At 36.3% G+C, this 19,761-nt stretch overlaps 1 protein-coding gene across 3 annotated transcripts in view; it reads left to right on the forward strand.

Moving 5' to 3' along the window:
• The window catches only part of LOC135691442 (acetyl-CoA carboxylase), an 85,933-nt gene that overhangs the window by 62,120 nt on the left and 4,052 nt on the right, over positions 1-19,761 (forward strand). For all 3 annotated transcript variants that reach the window (XM_065209404.2, XM_065209481.2, XM_065209336.2), the window contains exons 41-65: positions 120-260; positions 776-853; positions 1,716-1,802; positions 2,754-2,822; positions 3,497-3,588; positions 4,062-4,173; positions 4,933-5,019; positions 5,323-5,391; positions 6,179-6,247; positions 6,455-6,661; positions 7,472-7,609; positions 8,078-8,119; positions 8,856-8,934; positions 9,562-9,659; positions 10,473-10,583; positions 11,399-11,465; positions 12,008-12,084; positions 12,358-12,478; positions 12,925-13,021; positions 13,916-14,012; positions 14,408-14,543; positions 15,720-15,897; positions 16,954-17,075; positions 17,809-17,888; positions 19,456-19,521. In XM_065209404.2, the coding sequence (XP_065065476.2) occupies positions 120-260; positions 776-853; positions 1,716-1,802; positions 2,754-2,822; positions 3,497-3,588; positions 4,062-4,173; positions 4,933-5,019; positions 5,323-5,391; positions 6,179-6,247; positions 6,455-6,661; positions 7,472-7,609; positions 8,078-8,119; positions 8,856-8,934; positions 9,562-9,659; positions 10,473-10,583; positions 11,399-11,465; positions 12,008-12,084; positions 12,358-12,478; positions 12,925-13,021; positions 13,916-14,012; positions 14,408-14,543; positions 15,720-15,897; positions 16,954-17,075; positions 17,809-17,888; positions 19,456-19,521 (2,520 nt within the window). The remainder of the gene's footprint in view (positions 1-119; positions 261-775; positions 854-1,715; positions 1,803-2,753; positions 2,823-3,496; positions 3,589-4,061; positions 4,174-4,932; positions 5,020-5,322; positions 5,392-6,178; positions 6,248-6,454; positions 6,662-7,471; positions 7,610-8,077; positions 8,120-8,855; positions 8,935-9,561; positions 9,660-10,472; positions 10,584-11,398; positions 11,466-12,007; positions 12,085-12,357; positions 12,479-12,924; positions 13,022-13,915; positions 14,013-14,407; positions 14,544-15,719; positions 15,898-16,953; positions 17,076-17,808; positions 17,889-19,455; positions 19,522-19,761) is intronic.

Genomic DNA, 19,761 nt, shown 5'->3' on the forward strand with positions numbered 1-19,761 from the left:
ATACCTCTTGCTCCATTACCCCTTGCTCCATTACGCGCTTGCTCCATAACCCTCTTGCTCCATCACTCCTTGCCCCATTACCCCCTTGCTTCATGTTTATGTTTTGCTTTCGCCCACAGTTCACTGAAGACTCGATCTACCGCAACCTGGAGCCTGCGCTAGCATTCCAACTTGAGCTCAGTCGCCTACGCCAGTTTGACTTGACGCAGATACCGACCGCTAACAATAATCTTCACGTCTATTTTGGTGCAGCGAAAAAGGTATTGTGTTTATACCAGAAAGCAATTAGAGAATGCGCCTCTTTCAGCCCTTGAGTCTTTACTGAAGCAACTATTTGTCTCAATGCTCGTAATCGTCCAGCAACAAATGAAAGCTATACATAAATTAATCTAAAGCAAAATGAATAGATTTCTGTACAATGTTGAAGGAAGAGTGAAGACTCTTTTTGAATGAATAATCTTAAGGTGGTTCAAAACAGTATGAACGCTCGGGGTTATGTTATTATTACTATGCTTTTCGGAGTTCTTAGAATCCTACAAGGATAATGTTTGCAAATGCAAAAGGACTAAATTTATGTTAAAATATGGATTGGTGTAAAGCTAGTGATTGTTTAAAAAATCCAATTATAAGGCAACCCATTCTAATTATGCAATACAAAAGTTTAAGATGTTTTTATCAGCAATCTAAAAAAAACCGAAAGCAATAATTTTTATCACGTTACAAGTTTAGCAATGTCAGTTCGTTTGTAATTGGATCTAGCCTTGTTTGTTTCCAGGTTACTGATAAACAAGAGGTTACCGATCATCGCTTCTTCATTCGCGCCATCGTGAGGCACTCTGATCTGGTCACGCAGGTACAGCTTTGTGCTATTGTTTATTTCATTTCTCCCAACACCAGACAATTGGTTCACAAAGATTCGGATGAATAGAAACCGTGCCTCATTGGCTGAATTTTGCCCAATCAGTGCTCTCAGTCTGACGTAGGATAACTGTTGATATGACGGATCAAAACTTTTGGTAGGATTTAAAAGGAATGATTAAGCAAGAAAGCTTTGTTTTTAAGGTTAAATTGCTTGTTTATTGGATAAAACATCAGTTTTGAGAAATTAAGTAGAATATATTCTTTTGATAATTTACAAAAGGACAGCGAAAGAAAATAAGTGATTAGGCAAATTTGAAGAAAATTGTTTCAAAAAATCTTTGGAAACCTTTACTTCTTTGAACAGTCGAAGATATTGTTTAAAACTTATTTGTGACCAAAAAGGTAAAGCTTTTAAGAATCTTAGGAACCGGAGCGGTTATATCTGGCAAGTTAGAGCAAAAAGCTTGATCATGAATTCACACGTTCTGCGAATTTTTCAAAGGGGTAAGCTGAAATCCAGTATGTAGATGTATGCAAGCGTTTTCAGGGAGCTGCATATTGCCATCCGCTTGGAAATGGTTTTCCTGTTCTTCTTTGTATTCTGCTTCTATTCCAAGTCTGCCTTTATTCGAATACTTTTTAGCTTATAGTTTCGGAATTACGCCTCTATAACTGTATGAATATCTTAATTATCTTATCCATTTTCGAAATTATTTGTTACCTATTCTCATCTCTTCATTAGTCAATCACCAACTACGGAATTGTAAGAGAATGGTATCCAAGAGGAGCCTCTGTTCTATAGAATATTGTAGCTCTTGTGACGTATGTTATTACCTGTTTTTTATCAATTTTAGGAAGCATCGTTTGATTATCTTGAGAAAGCCAGTGAGATTACACTGCTGGAGGCTTTAGATGAGCTGGAATTGGCTGTCAGCCAAGTGGTAAGCAATTTTAAGAGCTACGGATAAATCGGGCAATTGTCAGATCTTTGAATAGGCAACCGTTCATAAAAAACTGTTTTTAGTAGTATCTACAATCATTGCCATTGGTGTTGGAACACTAACGCCAATTTTCAGCCATACTTCAAAGAACAATGTTGGCTTTCGACAAAGAAGATTATAGAGTTCGTTTTACAATGTGACTTTTAGGGTATTTTTCTAAGCTATAAACATTGTTTTAGAGAAAATGTAGTAGAATTTGGAAATAGAAATGAAAAGTAGAAAATCAAAACAAATTGATGGGTGTTCCAAGTAACTTTGACAGGCATTGTAGATACTTCATGTAATCATGAGCTTGGATAAGCTCAATTCCTATGCAATTTTTTTTAATCCAAAGTTATCTTTGGTAGACCAGAATCCATTAATCTTTAATTGGCGCCAGGGCTGTTTGGTATTCAAACTTTTATTTCAAGGCATTTATTTTTTTAAAGCATGATTCTCATACCTTCTCTAGCTATCCAAAAAATAAGCATTCGCGTGATTCGTAATACTTTCTTCGTTAAACACTTCTGGCATACCTCTCAGTAATTGCTTGATATATTGCAACAAAACTTTAAAACATATTGCTTTGAAGACAGTACCGTTTTGCTTTAAAATCATTCTTTCCAGCTATTTGAAGGTTGTTTAGAAACTCAATGAATTGAAATGATTTTATAATTAAGTCAATGAGAATTAAGTCAAAAACAAGCTCTTATTTCGAATATATAGTATATTAGTAATTTTTTCAAATTAATCACTAAATTTATTTGTATGTAGCTCACGAGAAGTCAGTGCATAAGAATTTTTTGATAAATAGTGTGAAAAGAGAAGATATTAAGTACATTTAAGGAAGTTTTGCCTTTACTGCCCAACATACATTCGGGTTCTCAAGTAAACTTATGTTTTCTTTGACAGAAAAAAAGAACAGACGGGAATCATTTGTTCTTGAATTTCGTCCCCACAGTAATCATCGAACCGCACAAGGTCTGTATCGGCAGTCTTTTTTAACCCAATGCTTGTATATTGAGTTCAAAAATGGCACACCTCGTTATTAAATTTTGTTGTACACAGTAACATGAGTTTTTGGCCTTAGCAATAATAATCGTATTCCATTAATCCCGCCTCTTTGTCATCCCGCCTCCTAATCATTCCTGCCTCCCTATTATTCCCGCATCCTTATCATTCCTGCCTCCTTATCATTCCCGCCTTCTTATCATTCCTGTCTCATTAGCATTCCTACAATCCTGGATAAAAGTTAGGAGACATTCGCTGTTATTTTCATTTATTGCAAAAACACCCAACCCCCTGCCCCCAATATCAATGTTGATGCTGATTTTTTGGGTTTTCTGGCTTCCACAATCAGCTGCCATTATCCACCACCAATATTGACATCGGGGGAGGGTCATACCACTTGTTTTAAAGGCAATTACACAGAAAATCACTTAAAAAAGAAATGTCTCATAACCTTTTGTCCAGGATTGTATCATTCCTGCCTCATCATCAATCTTTCTTCTCGGGTAACGTTTGACTTTGCTCTGGAATGTCTGCATTTGAGTTCCTGAATTGTTTTAGACCTCATTAGGGATGGAAAATGAAGGTTCATAAGAAATTAAGGCCGTTTTTAATTGGTGGTAACCATATTTGCCCTTTCTTTCCAGATCGAAAATAGTATAAGAACGATTGTACTTCGTCATAAAAACAGGCTGTGGAAACTTCGTCTGTTGCAATCTGAAATGCGAATGGTCATTAGGTAATCATTGTCATTATTGATCGCAGTGATTCGTCAAATGATTGCTGCATGATCATGTTGATCAAATGTAAAAAATAGGTTTCGTATAGGATTCATGCCCTTTTACATATTTGGTATCGTTTCTCTTGTGTGTATCTATTCATGTATGGGTACCTATTCCCTAAAGGATACATATTTACTAATCGGTACCTATTCACGTATAGGGACCTATTCACCAGAATACTAAACGTGATGTTAACCCATAACCTCCATCCTTGCCTTGAAGCGCTCTAACCACAGAGCCGCACTGCCTGTACATTTTTGAAGGAATTTTTAATTGGTCGGTTCAGATATCATGTTTGACAACAGTAGTTAATCGATCACAGGAGTGATAAAATGATTCAGCTGTTTGGAGAGTGAAACTATGATTCAGTTGATGATTGACAAACAAATCAATCATTGCTAATTGTATTTTCCTTGCTTTTCTTCAATAGATTGACACCAGAAGGCACCCGGATCCCACTGAGATTGTTTCTTTCAAATGAATCCGGATACAATCTCGATATTCATATTTACAGAGAGGTTGAAGACCCAAGGACTAGACACGTAAGTTTAGACTTAGTTATTATTCATCTAAAACTTGTGGAGCTCAATACCATCCTTTATATGAAAACAAAAAGCTTAGCCCTTCAACGTTAAATATTTTCTCGAATCACTGTTCCATGCAGATTATTTTCACGGCTTTTCTTTCATTGTAGAAGTAGATTTTAAAGGGTAGATGGAAGTTCTCTGATCAAAGTGCGATTCCAAAAACATCACGAATAATCAGAATTTTGACAAGATTTTTTTATTTTTGTGGTTGAAGACAAATTTAAAAAGACGAGATTAAAGACATTTTACTATCAGGATAACTGTGTTGAGCTCTGTTGGTTACAACGTTATTTTTCAGTAACCAGTGAACAGTAATCAAATGCATTGTTATCGCCCCCCCCCCCCCCCCCCTTGATTTGGAAATTGTTATCAATAATCAAGTATAAGCTCAGTTTGGTATATTTTGTCTTCATTACAACTTGCTATCCGAAGGTGGTTCATTAGGAAACTGATAAGCTATGCTTATCGAGCAGTGCCCTGGTCTTTCCTCTGGATATGACAACACACGATTACTACACATAGAATTACAGAAAGCTGATGACTCTTCTCGCCCCAAGTGGAGATTTTTTCATAAGTGATTCGAACCTCAGTCCCGTGGATCTGTAGTGTGGGACCCGGAATCCTGAGCCTTTCTTGCATTTTGGGCCATGCTCGATATGTAGACTTAATTTTTGTTGGAAGATTTCTTGGACTTTTTTGTCATTTTCTTTTCAGATTGTGTTCAATTCGTATGGCTCAAAGCAAGGACCCATGAATGGCCTACCAACAACAACACCTTACGTGACAAAAGACCATCTGCAGGTTTCTAAGCTTTAGGTTTTGACTTTTCCAGCGTACACATTGCTTTTATTTATCCTAAGGAGTTTGTTTTCACCTTTAGACTCCACTGATAATTTCTCTATAGGCTAGCGGCACTGATTGGAGAACCACAACAGTCATTTGCTCGCGTTTTCTGATCGCCTTATTTCGATTCACAGCTGTATATAAAGACTGCCTAGCTGAAAATTTCTGATCATTTTTCTGACGTTTTATTACACTGAGGAGTGTCAAACGAAAGTTTGTCTCAAGATGTTTGCTTTTTTAAAGCATTTTTTAATTTTATAGTTGAAGCGATATGATGCTCAGTCACGTGACACAACATATGTCTACGATTTCCCAGAATTGTTCAGACAGGCAAGTTCTATATATGTTGATAATTTATCATGCACAAAATTATTTGCGGGTTGCTTTTATTAGATTTGTACAGGGTAGTTTCAATGAAATAACTAAAGAACCAAGACATGAAAGATAGTTTCTCTGTATATAAGGCCAAGTTTTGCTTCTATATGTACTCCTTCCATGTGCTGCGGCAAAATAGGATTATTTTGCTTGTGTTCTAAAAATTGTTTGCCTTGCTTCTAATTTATACATGATGAAATAACAGATGCTGAAACTGTAGCTGGCTAAGTATAAATTATGCTTGACTTTGTTGACTGAACTATCCGCCCCACATTCATTTGAAATGCATGTACAATGGCCTGGCATCACTACTTTGTACATTGTAAGACAGCTTTGTCGCAAGTGGTTGGAGGGAAGGGGGAGTGGGAAGAGAGTTGTTGAGGTCACTTAAAGTCATACAGTCCACAGCTTTGTATTTTGGTTAGTATTTCCCACCCCCTTAAAAGTACAAAAATTTGGGATGAATTTGATGTTTATAGTAATTTCGTTTTCACTCTATTTTGGTATGATGCTAATAGAATTTGAACGAATTTAGAGCTGGTTTTTTTATTTTAGGTTGTCTATTAACTTTGATTATGTTAATTATCAGTTTGGAAAAGTTAAATCTGAAATGATCAGCATTTTTCAGCATTGAAAATGCTTTTGTGAAGATTTTTGCTACCGAGAAATTCTATAAGAAACCCTTCTTTGCGGGTTATTTTCCTGTGGCTGTGAATGTTATTTGTTATGGCTCTTTCTATAGGCTGTGATAAAAGAGTGGAGGCAGTGGGCGACCAAGAACAAGGAAAAGTTCAATCCAAACCTTGAAGTTGTAAGTAAAGTTGTGTAGCATTGGTTTTAATAAAGTCCTATTATGTGCCCCATTTTTTAAATTTCACCTTGATTTTTCATTTTTTGGATGTAAGTGACGTTTTGCGTTGACGTCATTCATGATGTATGATTTTGATTAATCATTCCTAATTTATGATGTATGATTTTGCTGCAATCATTCTATCAAGGTGTCATAAATGTTTTGTAGATCAAAGCAACTGAGATGTTTATAGACGAAAACGACAAGCTCGCCACTATTAACAGACTGGCTGGGGAGAATGACGTAGGAATGGTGGCTTGGCAAATGACGCTTATGACACCAGAGTACCCGGATGGAAGAGACGTGATCGTGGTTGCGAATGACCTCACACACATGAGTGGATCTTTCACTCCTGCCGAAGACATGCTATATTATGTATGTGTTTATGTACGATTTGTTCACAGTACTTGCGATTCAATTCAGTTCATTGGCATTCATGCGCTGCATTCAATAACAAATTGGCAAATGAAAAAATCAAACATAATGTTTAGGACACATTGGCAAATCTCAGCCGAGTTATCAAGTTATCTTTCCCTTCATGAATTTAAGGTGTTGATAATGTTTTAAAGTATCAACCAAACTGAACTGAATGTAAAGCAGAAAACAGCACTATGTCCTGTCAGTCAGCCGTTCAGAGTTAACAATAGGCTATGCGATGCGGTTATAATCAGGGAAACATTGAGAATTGGCCAATTGGATACGTAACGATAGGCCTATTGTGTAGTCCAACCAATGGAAAATTTAAATGGCCAGCGGAATGCTGGGCAATGGACATATTGCCTTTACAGGTCAACGACAAACGATAAAAACATCAAGACTTTAAATATTTCAATAAAGTTTCATGATATTTTCGCTCATTCAGTAACAAATTACAGTTTTATTTCACAAGCATAGATGCTTTACTACACTATTGAAAAAATACCACAGGGAGCGGAGGAATAACTTGCAGCCATTTTATTAAGTTTATATAAATACGTAAAAACATTTCTTCTAATTTAAGCATGAAAACGGTATTTTTTTAGTTGGGGTATGGAGTTGGTTTAATAACAAACTTTTTTATATGAAATTTGAATATTTGTTACCTAGGTTAAAAGGGTTATTTGAAAATTGCTAAATAAGATATCAAGATTTTTCGAAGGGGTACTTTTATAACATTTTCAATGATTCACCGTTTTCTCACAACAGAAAGCTTCAACTCGCGCCCGACAACTTGGAATTCCTTTCATCTACTTGTCAGCAAACAGTGGCGCGAGAATCGGACTTGCGGAGGAGGTAAAACATGTTTTCAATGTGGCCTGGGTCGAGCCAGGCTCACCAGACAAGGTAAATAGAGATTTTTAAACCTTTCCATAATAAACCTTTTGGTATTATTACACACAATTTGTCTCTGTCATACGCTATCCTTGTTCTGATTTTGCTGAAATATTTTCTTCCTTGCTTTGAAAAACATATAATTTTTGCTTTCTCAATACAAACCACAATACAAGTTGCAAATTGTTTAGCGTTAAATCTAGTTGGAAATGGCAACAAGTGATTCTGATTAGTGATTGCGATTTCTGATTCCAGTTTTTTAAAATGATCAGTGATTTCTATTATCAATGTGAATATATGATTACGATTGTTTTTTTTAATCAGAGATCATATTTGGTACTTCAGCTTTTTAACTATTGTCACTGATTAGGAATCTTTTATCGCAGTATTAATTACTAAGTGCCTCTAGTAACTCCTCAATATATTATCTATAGTTAAACATTCATTTGCTGTTTAAACTTCTGACTCTTTTTCTTTCAGGGTTTTAAGTATCTCTATTTGACGCCCTCGGATTACAAGAAGGTAAGTTAAGCTAGGATTGTCACATTCATCTCATTTTACTGGAGTTAATTCCTCCGTTTGCAGTGATAAGCTCATGAAGTATTTTTCTTTTCTAACCGAAAGCAAACATTAAAGATGGTTGATATTTTATGGCACTCGTGCCATTTTACTTGCCATGTGCATTGGCGAAAAACATTTTGCTTACGATTGCAGGTGTAAGTTTAATCCTTTGTTGTTGGGACATTTTGCAACAGCATAAGAACGGATATGTTCCTTATAATCTGTTCATTGAGGGAAGTGCCTATTTGTGGCAATATGTGTCCTGTGTCAACTGCATCATTAGATGCAATAACTAATTCCTTTCCTTAAACTTGACCAGTTTTTTTGGCTAGTAGATGGACAGGGCTTAAGCCAAGCCACCTTGCTGTTGTACCATGCTTTTGCCTTCTGTTGCTGCATCATTTCCAATAAATTTAAATTTTGTGACAGTAATTTAACTGTATTATGTCTTTGGTAACGGCATCATCAAGGATTGACGAAGACGCTATATTTTACGATACCTCTTTGCCCCTTTGTCAATCTACCGTCACACCTAAATTATATAATCCTTTTCTACAATATTTCTCATTGTTCAGTTTCGGAATAATATGATAGACAGTGCAGTATATATATATATAGCAGTACATAGATATTATGGTATGGTGTTAATCGCCTTAGATTTCTTAAAACTTACGATCAACCTGTTCTGTTCCAATAGCTCAGCGCCAGTAACTCTGTTAGAGCTGAACCAATTGAAGACGAAGGGGAATCTAGATATAAACTGACTGATATAATTGGTATGTGTATTACACTTTGATGTCACAAATGTGCATCTTTTCTCTATCAACAAGAGAGCGACTTTTCTGTCTCAAGTCTCATCGAATAAATCAAGAATTTGTACTTTTTTTACAAGTTTGCTTAACTTGTATAACCAAAGTAGCTCTGGGGAAGCCCTGTAAGCCGGGGAGAAATGTCAACCACTAATATTTGTTTTGTAACACTGTCGTCCCCTGTCTGTTCCCGGGGTGTATCATGGGGTGTATCATATTCTTTGTTTTATTTTGAATCTGAACGCCTTCTTATAGACTCTTAAGATTCAGTCTAGCAGCGCTGTTGTTATAGCAGTTATATTCTTCGTAGACCTAGCTAGCCTTGCTAGGCCTAAATTTGTTGACTCTCGGATGTGCATCCTTATTTTTTGAATGTTCCATCAAAAACCTTTAACCCGACGAAGGTTGTCTATGATTCGCTCTCTTCGAATTCCATGCATCCATACCTACCAGAGTTTTATTCTAACAATTAAATAGAACAGCACCTTGAAATGACAACAAATTATTTGCCAGCTCTTTTAAGCAGATTTTTACGTGGTTTAACTATCTTTTTTCACACTTCTAACACAATTTTTTGTGTTTATTCACCTGCAGGCAAAGATTTGTCATTAGGTGTTGAAAATTTGAAATATTCTGGTTTGATTGCTGGTGAAACTTCAAGAGCGTATGACGAAATTGTCACAATGAATTTAGTAAGTGTTTAGGCTATTGAAGCAGCTGCCCATTATTTTTTAATGGCTATCTTGAAAACATGGAATGTGGAATGTTACAATGTGAATAGAAGAAGCACAACCTTTGCAGATTGTACCTTCCTACATGGGCTCCGACAAAGGTTTAAAGGTGGGGGGGGGGGGCCAAGAGGAAATTTAACACCCATAACAAAAGATTTTGAAAAAAACTCTATTGTTTTGCAAAAAAGTGGGGGGGGCCCTTCGTCGGAGGCCCTGTCCTATACGATACGTTCTCGTATCGATGAACTGAAACTAAATACAAATGCTCTTTAACTCATTCGCCATTCGAATGGGAGGGAACCTTTCTGTTAATTCGCGATATCTAATTAGAGAGAGATAGTTGTGCTCTGCCTGCCCAGGGGCATGTTGTGGTTTGCTCGATAACTTCAAATGATTTGGCAACAAGGCCTTTTAAGGAACCATACTACTCCCATCTATTCATATTTATTTTTTCAGTATAGTTAAGTTCGTTGAAAGGAATTCGTAGAAAGCATTCATGTAAAAATATCCTTAGAAAAACCCTTGCTATATACTGTCGGGGATTGACGTGGTCTGCTTATGTCTCAGTCATCCTGGCGGTAATAATAGAAAATCTTAAGCCTATAAACGAATCCAACATTATTTGTTAGATTTGAATCCATTATTTGAATCCAACACTTTTTAACACAACAATCCCCCCCCCCCCTTAATCAGAACCTAACAACCATTAGATACATAGAGTTCTACCAAAAACGTCCTTTTTGACTCTCATTTTGCTTTTTTTTAATTTTCAAGGTTTCGTGCCGCAGCGTGGGAATTGGCTCCTATCTTGTGCGTTTAGGACAAAGAGTTGTGCAAGTTGACAATTCCCATATCATTCTAACTGGATACAGTGCCTTAAATAAAGTAAGTGATCCAGATGCCATTTCAATTTGTCTGGTTTGTTTATGCCAAAATTGAACCGTTTCTCTTCGTTCTACTGCTAAAGTATCACTCAATTTTACAGTGATAGAAAATTCCGCCCTCTATGTTGAACTGAAGTCCACAGCTTGAGCTTTTTCTTATAGTATAAACCTTTGCTTAAAAGATTGCTGAATTCTACATCGAATCAGTTCCTGTTGCGCTTTTAACAACAACAAGAGGCTAGAATAATTTTCATGCGTCTATCTGAACACGCGGTTAGAAAATGTATATTTTATAACCAGCCTTTTTTAGAATAATTAAACGAATCAATCAGGGTCTTCAGGGTTTATCTACACAGTAAAGGCGCGATTTTCATTTAGCGTCAGTCAATCTCATGACAAGGTTAAGGACCCAAGTTGATAAATAAGACCCAATCAGGCACGCCTCTTCCCAGTTAATATATTTTAGTCCATATCTGGATATAGAATTCTCTTTTCCACCATTCTGTAGGGCTCAGTGCTCTAAAGGAAATATATTTTTGATCTAGAGGGAATTTTACTTTGTCTCCTAAGTTTTAAACGATTCGCCAGTCGCTCTACAGACTCTTAACTACACCTTCTCCTTCTATCAAATGCTTCAATGCGACTAGAACTTTCAAGAAAAATCATACTTTATCCTAAAGATCTTGATGTACGAAAGAAAAAATCGGCTCTTTGTTCATTAAAAAATAAATGTTCTTTTATTATCGTTAAGTTCATTAAGTTCATCTTTTTTGTTTTATAATGTTATTAATCTTCTTTCCTACATCATGGTTTCAGGTTCTTGGCAGACATGTTTACACTTCCCATAATCAACTTGGTGGGATCGAAATCATGTACAAAAACGGTGAATATAAATTATTGCATTTTGCCAGCTTTTTCCTGATTATTTTCAGTTTTTAATCTTGTTTCCAGTATATGTAAATTGCTTCCTGCTGTTAGCTAATGAAATTTTCAATTTTCATATTTATCCCATAGTCTTCTTATTACACTTGTTAAGAGAAATATAATTTGTTGGTACTGGTTTCATTTGTTCGTGCAGAAGCTTTAGCCATTTAGCTGAAATCATTGTTCATTTCACCTCCATCGTCAGACTCCAAAGTTTTTTATGCTTCTCAATCACACATCAAATGCTCCCACTCTAGCAATTAAAAATGTAAACAAATTTCGTTATGACGCAGGCTATTTGCAGCCTGTCTTTGGACGAAAAGGAATTGCTGATTCGCACATGAAATGTCACCAAGCTACCATACTCATATAATTTAACGTACAAAGGTCTATATGACACCATATTGATTACAGCGATCGAAACCAAGTACCTACGTTGGGTAAAAGCGACATATAGCCTTCCTTTTCATGGTAATGCCAATACACATCTTTTTTACGCAGGTGTCTCCCATGCTTCTGTCCCTGATGATTCTGCTGGCATAAATACGTTAATATCATGGCTGTCCTACATTCCTAAGGTATACAATTTTAATGTTTCTTGAAAATCATCCCAATCTGTTCCAGGAAAATTGATCTGTTCTTTTATAAGTAAATGGTAGCTTGATTGCTAAATATTTGATGTTGACTTTTAATTCCTGCGTTCCTTATATCTTCTTTTTTTTCTTATGTCAGCCCGTCATACAATGATCTCTCAGTGAAACCCTTCCAATCCCTTCTTCCGGAAGTTCACATTTCCCTGCACCTGCTTATTCCAGATCCTGTTAAACTCATTAGATTTTCCTCCGTTTTAGAATCGCCATAGCCCTCTTCCAATCATGCCTTCGACTGACCCAGTAGATCGCGAAATCGATTTTATTCCACCGAAAGGAAGCTACAATCCACGGCATATAATAACAGGAAGACCCAGTCAAGGTTTTTGCATTTTGCTTTTCTTGCCTATTCTTTAACTTTGTTCCTGAGATTTGTTTTAGGATTTCTTAAATATCATTTGCTAAAGGGCTAATTTTTAGAAACTCAAAAAAACCTAACTTGAGTTGAAATGAAATTGGACATCTTGTTTCTATTTTTCTATGTCAAATCTCAAGTAAACAGGGGCCTTATCGTTGAAAAGAATCATTTCCACCTCATCTTTAAAGGTGGCTTTTCGAGTGGTATCTTAATGTTATGGGTAATCAGCGCTATGGTTTTTTTTAATTTTTTGGTCACCTTTGGGCTGGGTTTCTTACAGACCGTTCCTGATAAAAAATGGGGGTATTAATATATTAAATTCGTTTATTATGTTCCTAAAATTTCTTCGAGGTTTTGGAAAAAAACTAGACTTGTACCTTATGGCTTACTCGAGTATGTTTGATTTTCAGACGATTCGTCTACCTGGCAAAGTGGATTATTTGATGATGGATCATTCACAGAAATAATGGCCGGATGGGCAACAACTGTTGTCTGTGGCAGAGCCAGGTGAGATTTAATACAATTTTAATTTTAAAGATAAATATGTCATGCTTATTTTCAGAATCCTTACTCTCCTTTATCAAAATATTTCACCATCTCGTTGTTCACTGGACTTTCACCTTCCAGCAAAGTACATCAAATAAAATTTTAGAAATGCGCGAAAAATCAGAACCAAAATTTCTGCACAGAGTATAAAACATCGGATATTGATTAAATGGTCCGTATTTTCGTGCAGTTTTAAAATTCTGTTGTTCCTGTTGAAAGATACTGAAAAGAAAAGCTTTTATTAGAATGGCTAGGGAATGCATTGCTGGTCCATTTTATTTTTGCTGGTCATTAAGTGTCGGAACAACAGTTATTTAGACGAATGTAAGATTCCATTCAGTATATATAAGATAAGAATCATTTTATTTCCAGGATATTTGATTGCTTGAAGATTATCAAGCCAATGTTTTATGAATGATTGTGAATGTTTTATCTTAATAATCCTTTTTTAGATTTTCTGAGTAAGCGCTCAGCTTTTAAGATCTCCGAAAACAATCCTCATTTTTTTGGAATTTTCATTCTTGTTTGTACTTGATTAATATTTATTGTGAGATCTCTTTTTAAACGTGTATGTAAGCGAATGTGTTAAACGACGATGAAAATAGGAAAGAAAATCACGAAGAGCAATGTCACTCCTTGTTTATGAAACCTACCTTGGAAATATTGAATGACCTTGTTTGCAAATTGTGAAACTTGCAGCTTTTTCTTAGAAAGTAGAAGTTTACGAATTGTTAATGATATCCTTATTTGTTCATAGGTGTGAAGTTGTATTACAAAGTTAAAACTTTCTCGACTGAAAGTTGAAGTATTTAATTTGAATCACCCAATGATTTTGTTTTTGTTTCAATCCTCCAGGCTTGGCGGTATACCAATAGGCGTGATTTGCCCAGAAACAAGAGCAATGGAAAGTCATATTCCCCCCGATCCAGCTGATCCCAGCTCAGAAACAAAGGTATGTTCTAAAAGTGGGCCAAGACACATGTATATTCATCAGAACACTAATCGTTAGCATGCCCCTTCCTGATCACAATGCATTTATTCGATTCGACGTTTTCGTTACTTCGTGAGTGGAAATTTTGAAAGAATCTGATTTCTTTCAAGGTTAAGATTTGGAGCAGCATTTTGTGTTTGTAATTTCCTCTGGCATAAAGAGAATAGAAGAAGCTATTTACCCCTCCATCAACTTGCGTGCTTCATTACTCTTGCGTGCTTCATTACGGTTGTTGTTGCTTCTTCGTGCTTAGAACCGCCCTGTTCTACACACGCCACGATAAGCAGCTCTGTTGGAATAGCCTCGAGGACTAAACAGCAGACCGGCTAATAGCTATATCTATCTTTTCTTATCAGGTAGTTATACAGGCTGGACAGGTTTGGTACCCAGACTCCTCCTACAAAACAGCTCAAACAATCAACGACTTTAACCGTGAGGGGCTTCCCCTCTTTATCTTTGCCAACTGGAGAGGGTTCTCAGGTGGTATGAAAGGTGAGGTTTTGCTTTTCTTATTCTCAATGGCGATTATTGTTTACGTAGAATGAAACCTCCAATGACGACGAACACTTTTGACAGGAGTATTAAACTTTCTTCTTTTTTGGTACACTCTTTTTTATAAGAACACGAGCCTCAAAACTGGTCAAAAGTTAAGAACAAATTAGGAACAAGCTGAGGCTGAGCTTCTGCAAAATGCAATTTTGAACAACGCTTTTTCTCAAAATCAAGGATTTTTAGCGATGTGTGGGTGCTTTTTCGGTGAATATTCAAATTTGTCAGCAAATTAAGGCTGTCTCACTCACTTTGTTGGCAAATGAGGCCTGAACACCTCCTTAGAGGGAAAAAGCTTAGCAATAGCACTGCTTACACCCTCTTAATTTAAGAACAAATTAAGAACAATCCAACCTCAGATTTTCGAAAAAATTAAGAACAGTCAGCCTGAACTTAAATTTACTGGTTCTTATAAAAAAGAGTGTAGCGGTTTAAAATTATCTCGAGGACTTTTGGTAGATTACCAACTATTTTCTAAAAAATAAAAATGTTTAAAATTATATCGAGGATTTATAGGGGATTGCTTGTTATTTTCTTACAAATAAAATGATCAATCAAAAATTTAAAAAGATAAGCTAACATTATTGTGTACCCTGCATAGTATCACGAGCAACGTTTCGCCAATTCCATATATTTTGTCTTTATCAAAAATGGTCTCATTGAAGTTTATCTCCTTTCAAAAAATTTGCTGTTTGCTTTTTCTCTATTTATATTGACCATGCCCCCACAATTTTGCAAAACAAAAAAAATCAGGTACTAAATCATTTGCTATTAGGCTGTAATTTGCCCGTTGCCCGCCCCCGATTTTAAACTTATGTGGGAGTCCCTGGCTGTTCTTGGCATGTAATTTTTTTCAGCCGTTTGAGGTGGTGTACCAAACTTTAAAAAGTTAAACATTGATGGGGTGTGAATTTTCGCCGATGATTGAAAATGACCGGTACCTTTGTGAACAACTCCAAGCCATTGACAGTCAATTTCTTTGAAGTTGGCTTTGAGAGTAAGAGCTTGTGATTCTTTGTAACTACGAATCCGGTTACCTCTATATATAGACACAATTCACTAAAAACAGGCAAGTTAGAATAGTAATTCTTACTAACTCCTTGGTATGTTTACTTTTAGATATGTACGATCAAGTTTTGAAGTACGGCTCATACATTGTCGATGCATTGAGAAAATACAAGCAGCCTGTCTTGATTTATATACCTAAAAACGGAGAGTTGAGAGGCGGAGCATGGGTGGTTGTCGATCCCACTATCAATCCGGAGCACATGGAGCTGTATGCGGACGCAGAGTGCAGGTAAATAGCTCAGAGCACCCGGACCCGGTTTCAACTTCATTCCATCAACTGAGCTTCTTAACTGAAAACAGATTGCAAGCAAACCATAAGTCTTTCCATGAACCCTTTTGTTGGCAAACGCTTAAACACATGCCAGGTTGCTTCCATTTATCTTCGAAAACGTGTCACCTTCCTCTCTGTGTAGGCTGTACATTTTCTATTAGAAGAAATATCCGCAGTCAACTGGGAGGAGAGGCGAAAACGTTGCCCGGTTTATTCATAATGGTAGTTCCCCCAGTGAGGTTTTGGACATGGACTGCGGATCATATTACGGATTCTATAATCGGTTTTTGGCGCGCTAAGATCAATAACAAAATTATTTATTATTTGGTTTAAAAACATTTTTGAGAGTTTTTGGGGGAGGGGCTTATGTTTCCTAGGCACCCCTGCTGCCAAGATCTCTTGTTTTGGGCACTTTTAAGTTATACGTAGTGAAAAGTGACCTTGTTCTTTCTTTGATACGAGCATGTCCTTAATACCCACACCCGTTTCTATTTGTAAGATCTCTTGATTCCTTATTTACGCCCTTGATCTTCTTGATTTAAGGAACACTGAAATGTCAACGTCTTGCTTTTAGTTCAAAGCATAGCGCTAGCCCTATAATTTGGGGCCTGGGATTTCCATCAACATTGGAATATTAGCAGTTAATTTGAAACGTCCATTGGCGGGCTCTTTCTACTATCGGACACTTCCAAACAATGCATAAACTGTTGAAGGACCTGCAAAAAGGACTTCCTAAAGCATACACATTTCCAACCCAAGCAACCCCCTCCCCTCCATAATTTAAATGATCTCTAGTCCCACAGATACCTTACGTAAGAAGGCTTCATGATTATTAAAAGCGATAGCGGTAAAGATAAACAGAAAATGGGGTGTCAAAAGGTTACTTAAATGAGAAACTTAGATGGGAAGATTGGAGAGAACATTTTATCTTAGTTGTTAATTTGGGTCGCGTGGTAAGACTGTGTTATTTGTCAATTAAGTATGATAATTTTGATTCGAATTTCTTGTTTTAAGGGGTGGAGTTCTAGAGCCTGCAGGCACAGTGGAAATCAAGTTCAAAATGAAAGATCTGCTCAAAGCGATGCGTAGACTAGATGACACCTATGCCTCATTGTGCCAGAAATTGGCATCGCCAGGTATAAACACAGAATTGAGCGTGAAAATTTGTGTCTTCTCTTGATGCCTTTTCTGTTATGTGGTTTGTCAGCCGAGAGAGAAACATTTTGTGTATTGCATAGACATTAATCAGCTGTTTACAACCAGTAAAGTCAGCAAATGTTGTCATATTTCTTGATACCTAAAAATTCGAGCCTTGTGACGTACCAAACACTAAAAACCACCCAGACAAACAGATTGGAAAAGCCAGCGGGCAATCATTGCATGAAATTTGGATATAAATTTACACATTTGAGCCAGGAGCGTTAACATAAAGTAGAATGTGATATGAAATCTTCTAAGCGATCTGTCTATCGACTAATGGCCAATCAATATGGCCTATACGTGGTATAGAAAATCTCTCAATGGCCTTAAACTTGTCATTTGATGTTTCAATTGTTTCTCAAAGAAAAATCCTAATGCTTTGAGAAGAAGGATCATAAATGCGTTTTTAAAATTCACTAGCCTGATCCCCACCTCCTCGGTCGTATTCGCACATTAGAATCTTACAAGGCACCAGGAATCTTGCACAGGAAATATTCCATTGTTTATGGTGCACGCAGGGAAAGAAATACTAACACCCCTGTAAGAAATATGTTTTATAAACTAACTAAGTATTTTAATTCCCTTTGTTTTTTATTTTCTGTTTTCATTAGTATATACAATACATATGCTAAATCCTGGCAAAAATTCAGTTTTTTCATTAATTTATAGAATTGTCAATCATTGAAAAGAGAAATTTAGAGCAGAAGGTTGCTGAGAGGGAGGTACAACTTGCTCCTATCTACCAACAGGTAAAATTTTACCATCAAAATAATAATGTATATAAATAATTAAACGAATATTTTAACAGGGTGAAAGTTTCGACAAGTTCTATGTTTTTAACATATATGTTTTTATGTTTTTATTACTGCCCCTACTTATTGCTATTTTTATTATCGATTTCTTCAAAAGTTGGCTAACAAAATACAGTTGCTATAACAAAAGCTAATTTAGGCCAACTAGTTCATTTTGTCCTGCTAATTTACTGCTTGAAAATGTCATTTTAGAAATCAAATACTTGTGACCTTTGTAGTCTTCCATTTTTGTCACATTTTGCTTTTTTTAATTAGTTTTGCATTATTACTCTTCCTGATTTTTTTATTTGTCGATATGCTGTGAAACCCCGTCACAACGCCCGAGATGCAGTTCACTCTTGCACACAGCGTACGCAGAAGGATTTCCAACGATTTCTAGATAAAACAATAGGTTTTCCAATGAAGGTTTACGAGTTATATGCCCCTAGACAATTCCAACGAATATTCATGTCAGATTTGGCGGTTCAGTGAGCTTGGCTTCATGTTAATAGCTTTATAACGAAGTTTGCTAACGGATTACTGTTATTCTGGCCTGGTTCATAAAGTTATGAACCAAGACCAAATTATAGAGGTTTGATGAGGCAAGAGCCTGTCCTTATGTGGCAATATCTAAGCCAATTCGTGATGCCTTTAACTGATTTTGCATGCTAAGAGGTATTTCATGATGCTCTTTTAGGTTCTGGGGTCAGAATTCATGAATTCTGAAAATAGATTTTTATGACGTCATCACTTCGGTACTCTTTTCAGTTTCGTAGCTGTTCTTTATTTTTGTTATTTTTTTATTTTATCGTTCAATCTTTAAGTTGCATTTGAATGACAATAATTACGTACTAACGTAAAGTATATGTACTGCCTAGTGTTATCCAGTGCAGAGAATCACACGATCCTTTCTTGTTTTAACGATGAAGGAAACCACGTGATTTTCATATGAACTCAGCCAATCAATTTTTAAGCGTTCTTTCCCAAGATTTAGTTTAATTTATTGTTTTAACACACAGATCAAAATTTGAGGTTTTTCCTTGTAAACGTAGACCAGCAGCTTAGAAAAATTTGAGAATTTGGTTGTTCACAAGTGTTATCCAGTCTTAACTATAGAAATGACATCTGAGTTGAAGAAACGGTGTCAGGCCCTGCTATAGAAGCACAAAGACTGTTTTGCGAGGTTACAGTTCGGATCTCCATGCCAAACCACCGTTGTCATGGAGCTTAATTCCAAACTTAGGGTATATAACTGCCTTTAGAGAACGGTAATGTCAATTTTAGTGCAAGCAACATAGAGATTTTTTAGGTCCTTAGTTTATTCCTGAAGATAACCATAATAAAAGGATAAAAAGATCACAATCGTTGCTTTCTCGTACTCTGCACCTTACAATTTTTCACTTATAGCTAAAGATTTGTTTATATTTTTCAGATTTTATTTTGTAAATGTAACTTTACGAGCCAACTTACATCACTGTATTTGGATGAAATGATTTCTTAAAGCTTATGTTGCCTTATTTTGTAGATTGCCAAGCGATTCGCGGATCTCCACGATACCGCAGGAAGAATGCAGGAGAAGAACGTTGTCTCGGTAGGTCACCTTGAGATTCATGACAAATAACATCAAAAGGGGGTACCATAATTTTTTCTTCGAAGCTAGTCGGACGAGTCAGATATGTCGTTAATCGCCTCGAGATTCATGACAAATAACATCAGAAGGGGGTACCATTAACATTTCTTCGAAGCTAGTCGGACGAGTCAGTTATGTCGTTAATCGCGCGAGTCAGAGTAAAAATTTTGGTTGCATACCCAAATCCTTCAGCGCAAAATT

The sequence above is a fragment of the Rhopilema esculentum genome, chromosome 17 (genome assembly GCF_057945365.1).
Source record: "Rhopilema esculentum isolate cy_ngs chromosome 17, ASM5794536v1, whole genome shotgun sequence".
In the NCBI taxonomy this organism is placed as follows: Eukaryota; Metazoa; Cnidaria; class Scyphozoa; order Rhizostomeae; family Rhizostomatidae; genus Rhopilema; species Rhopilema esculentum.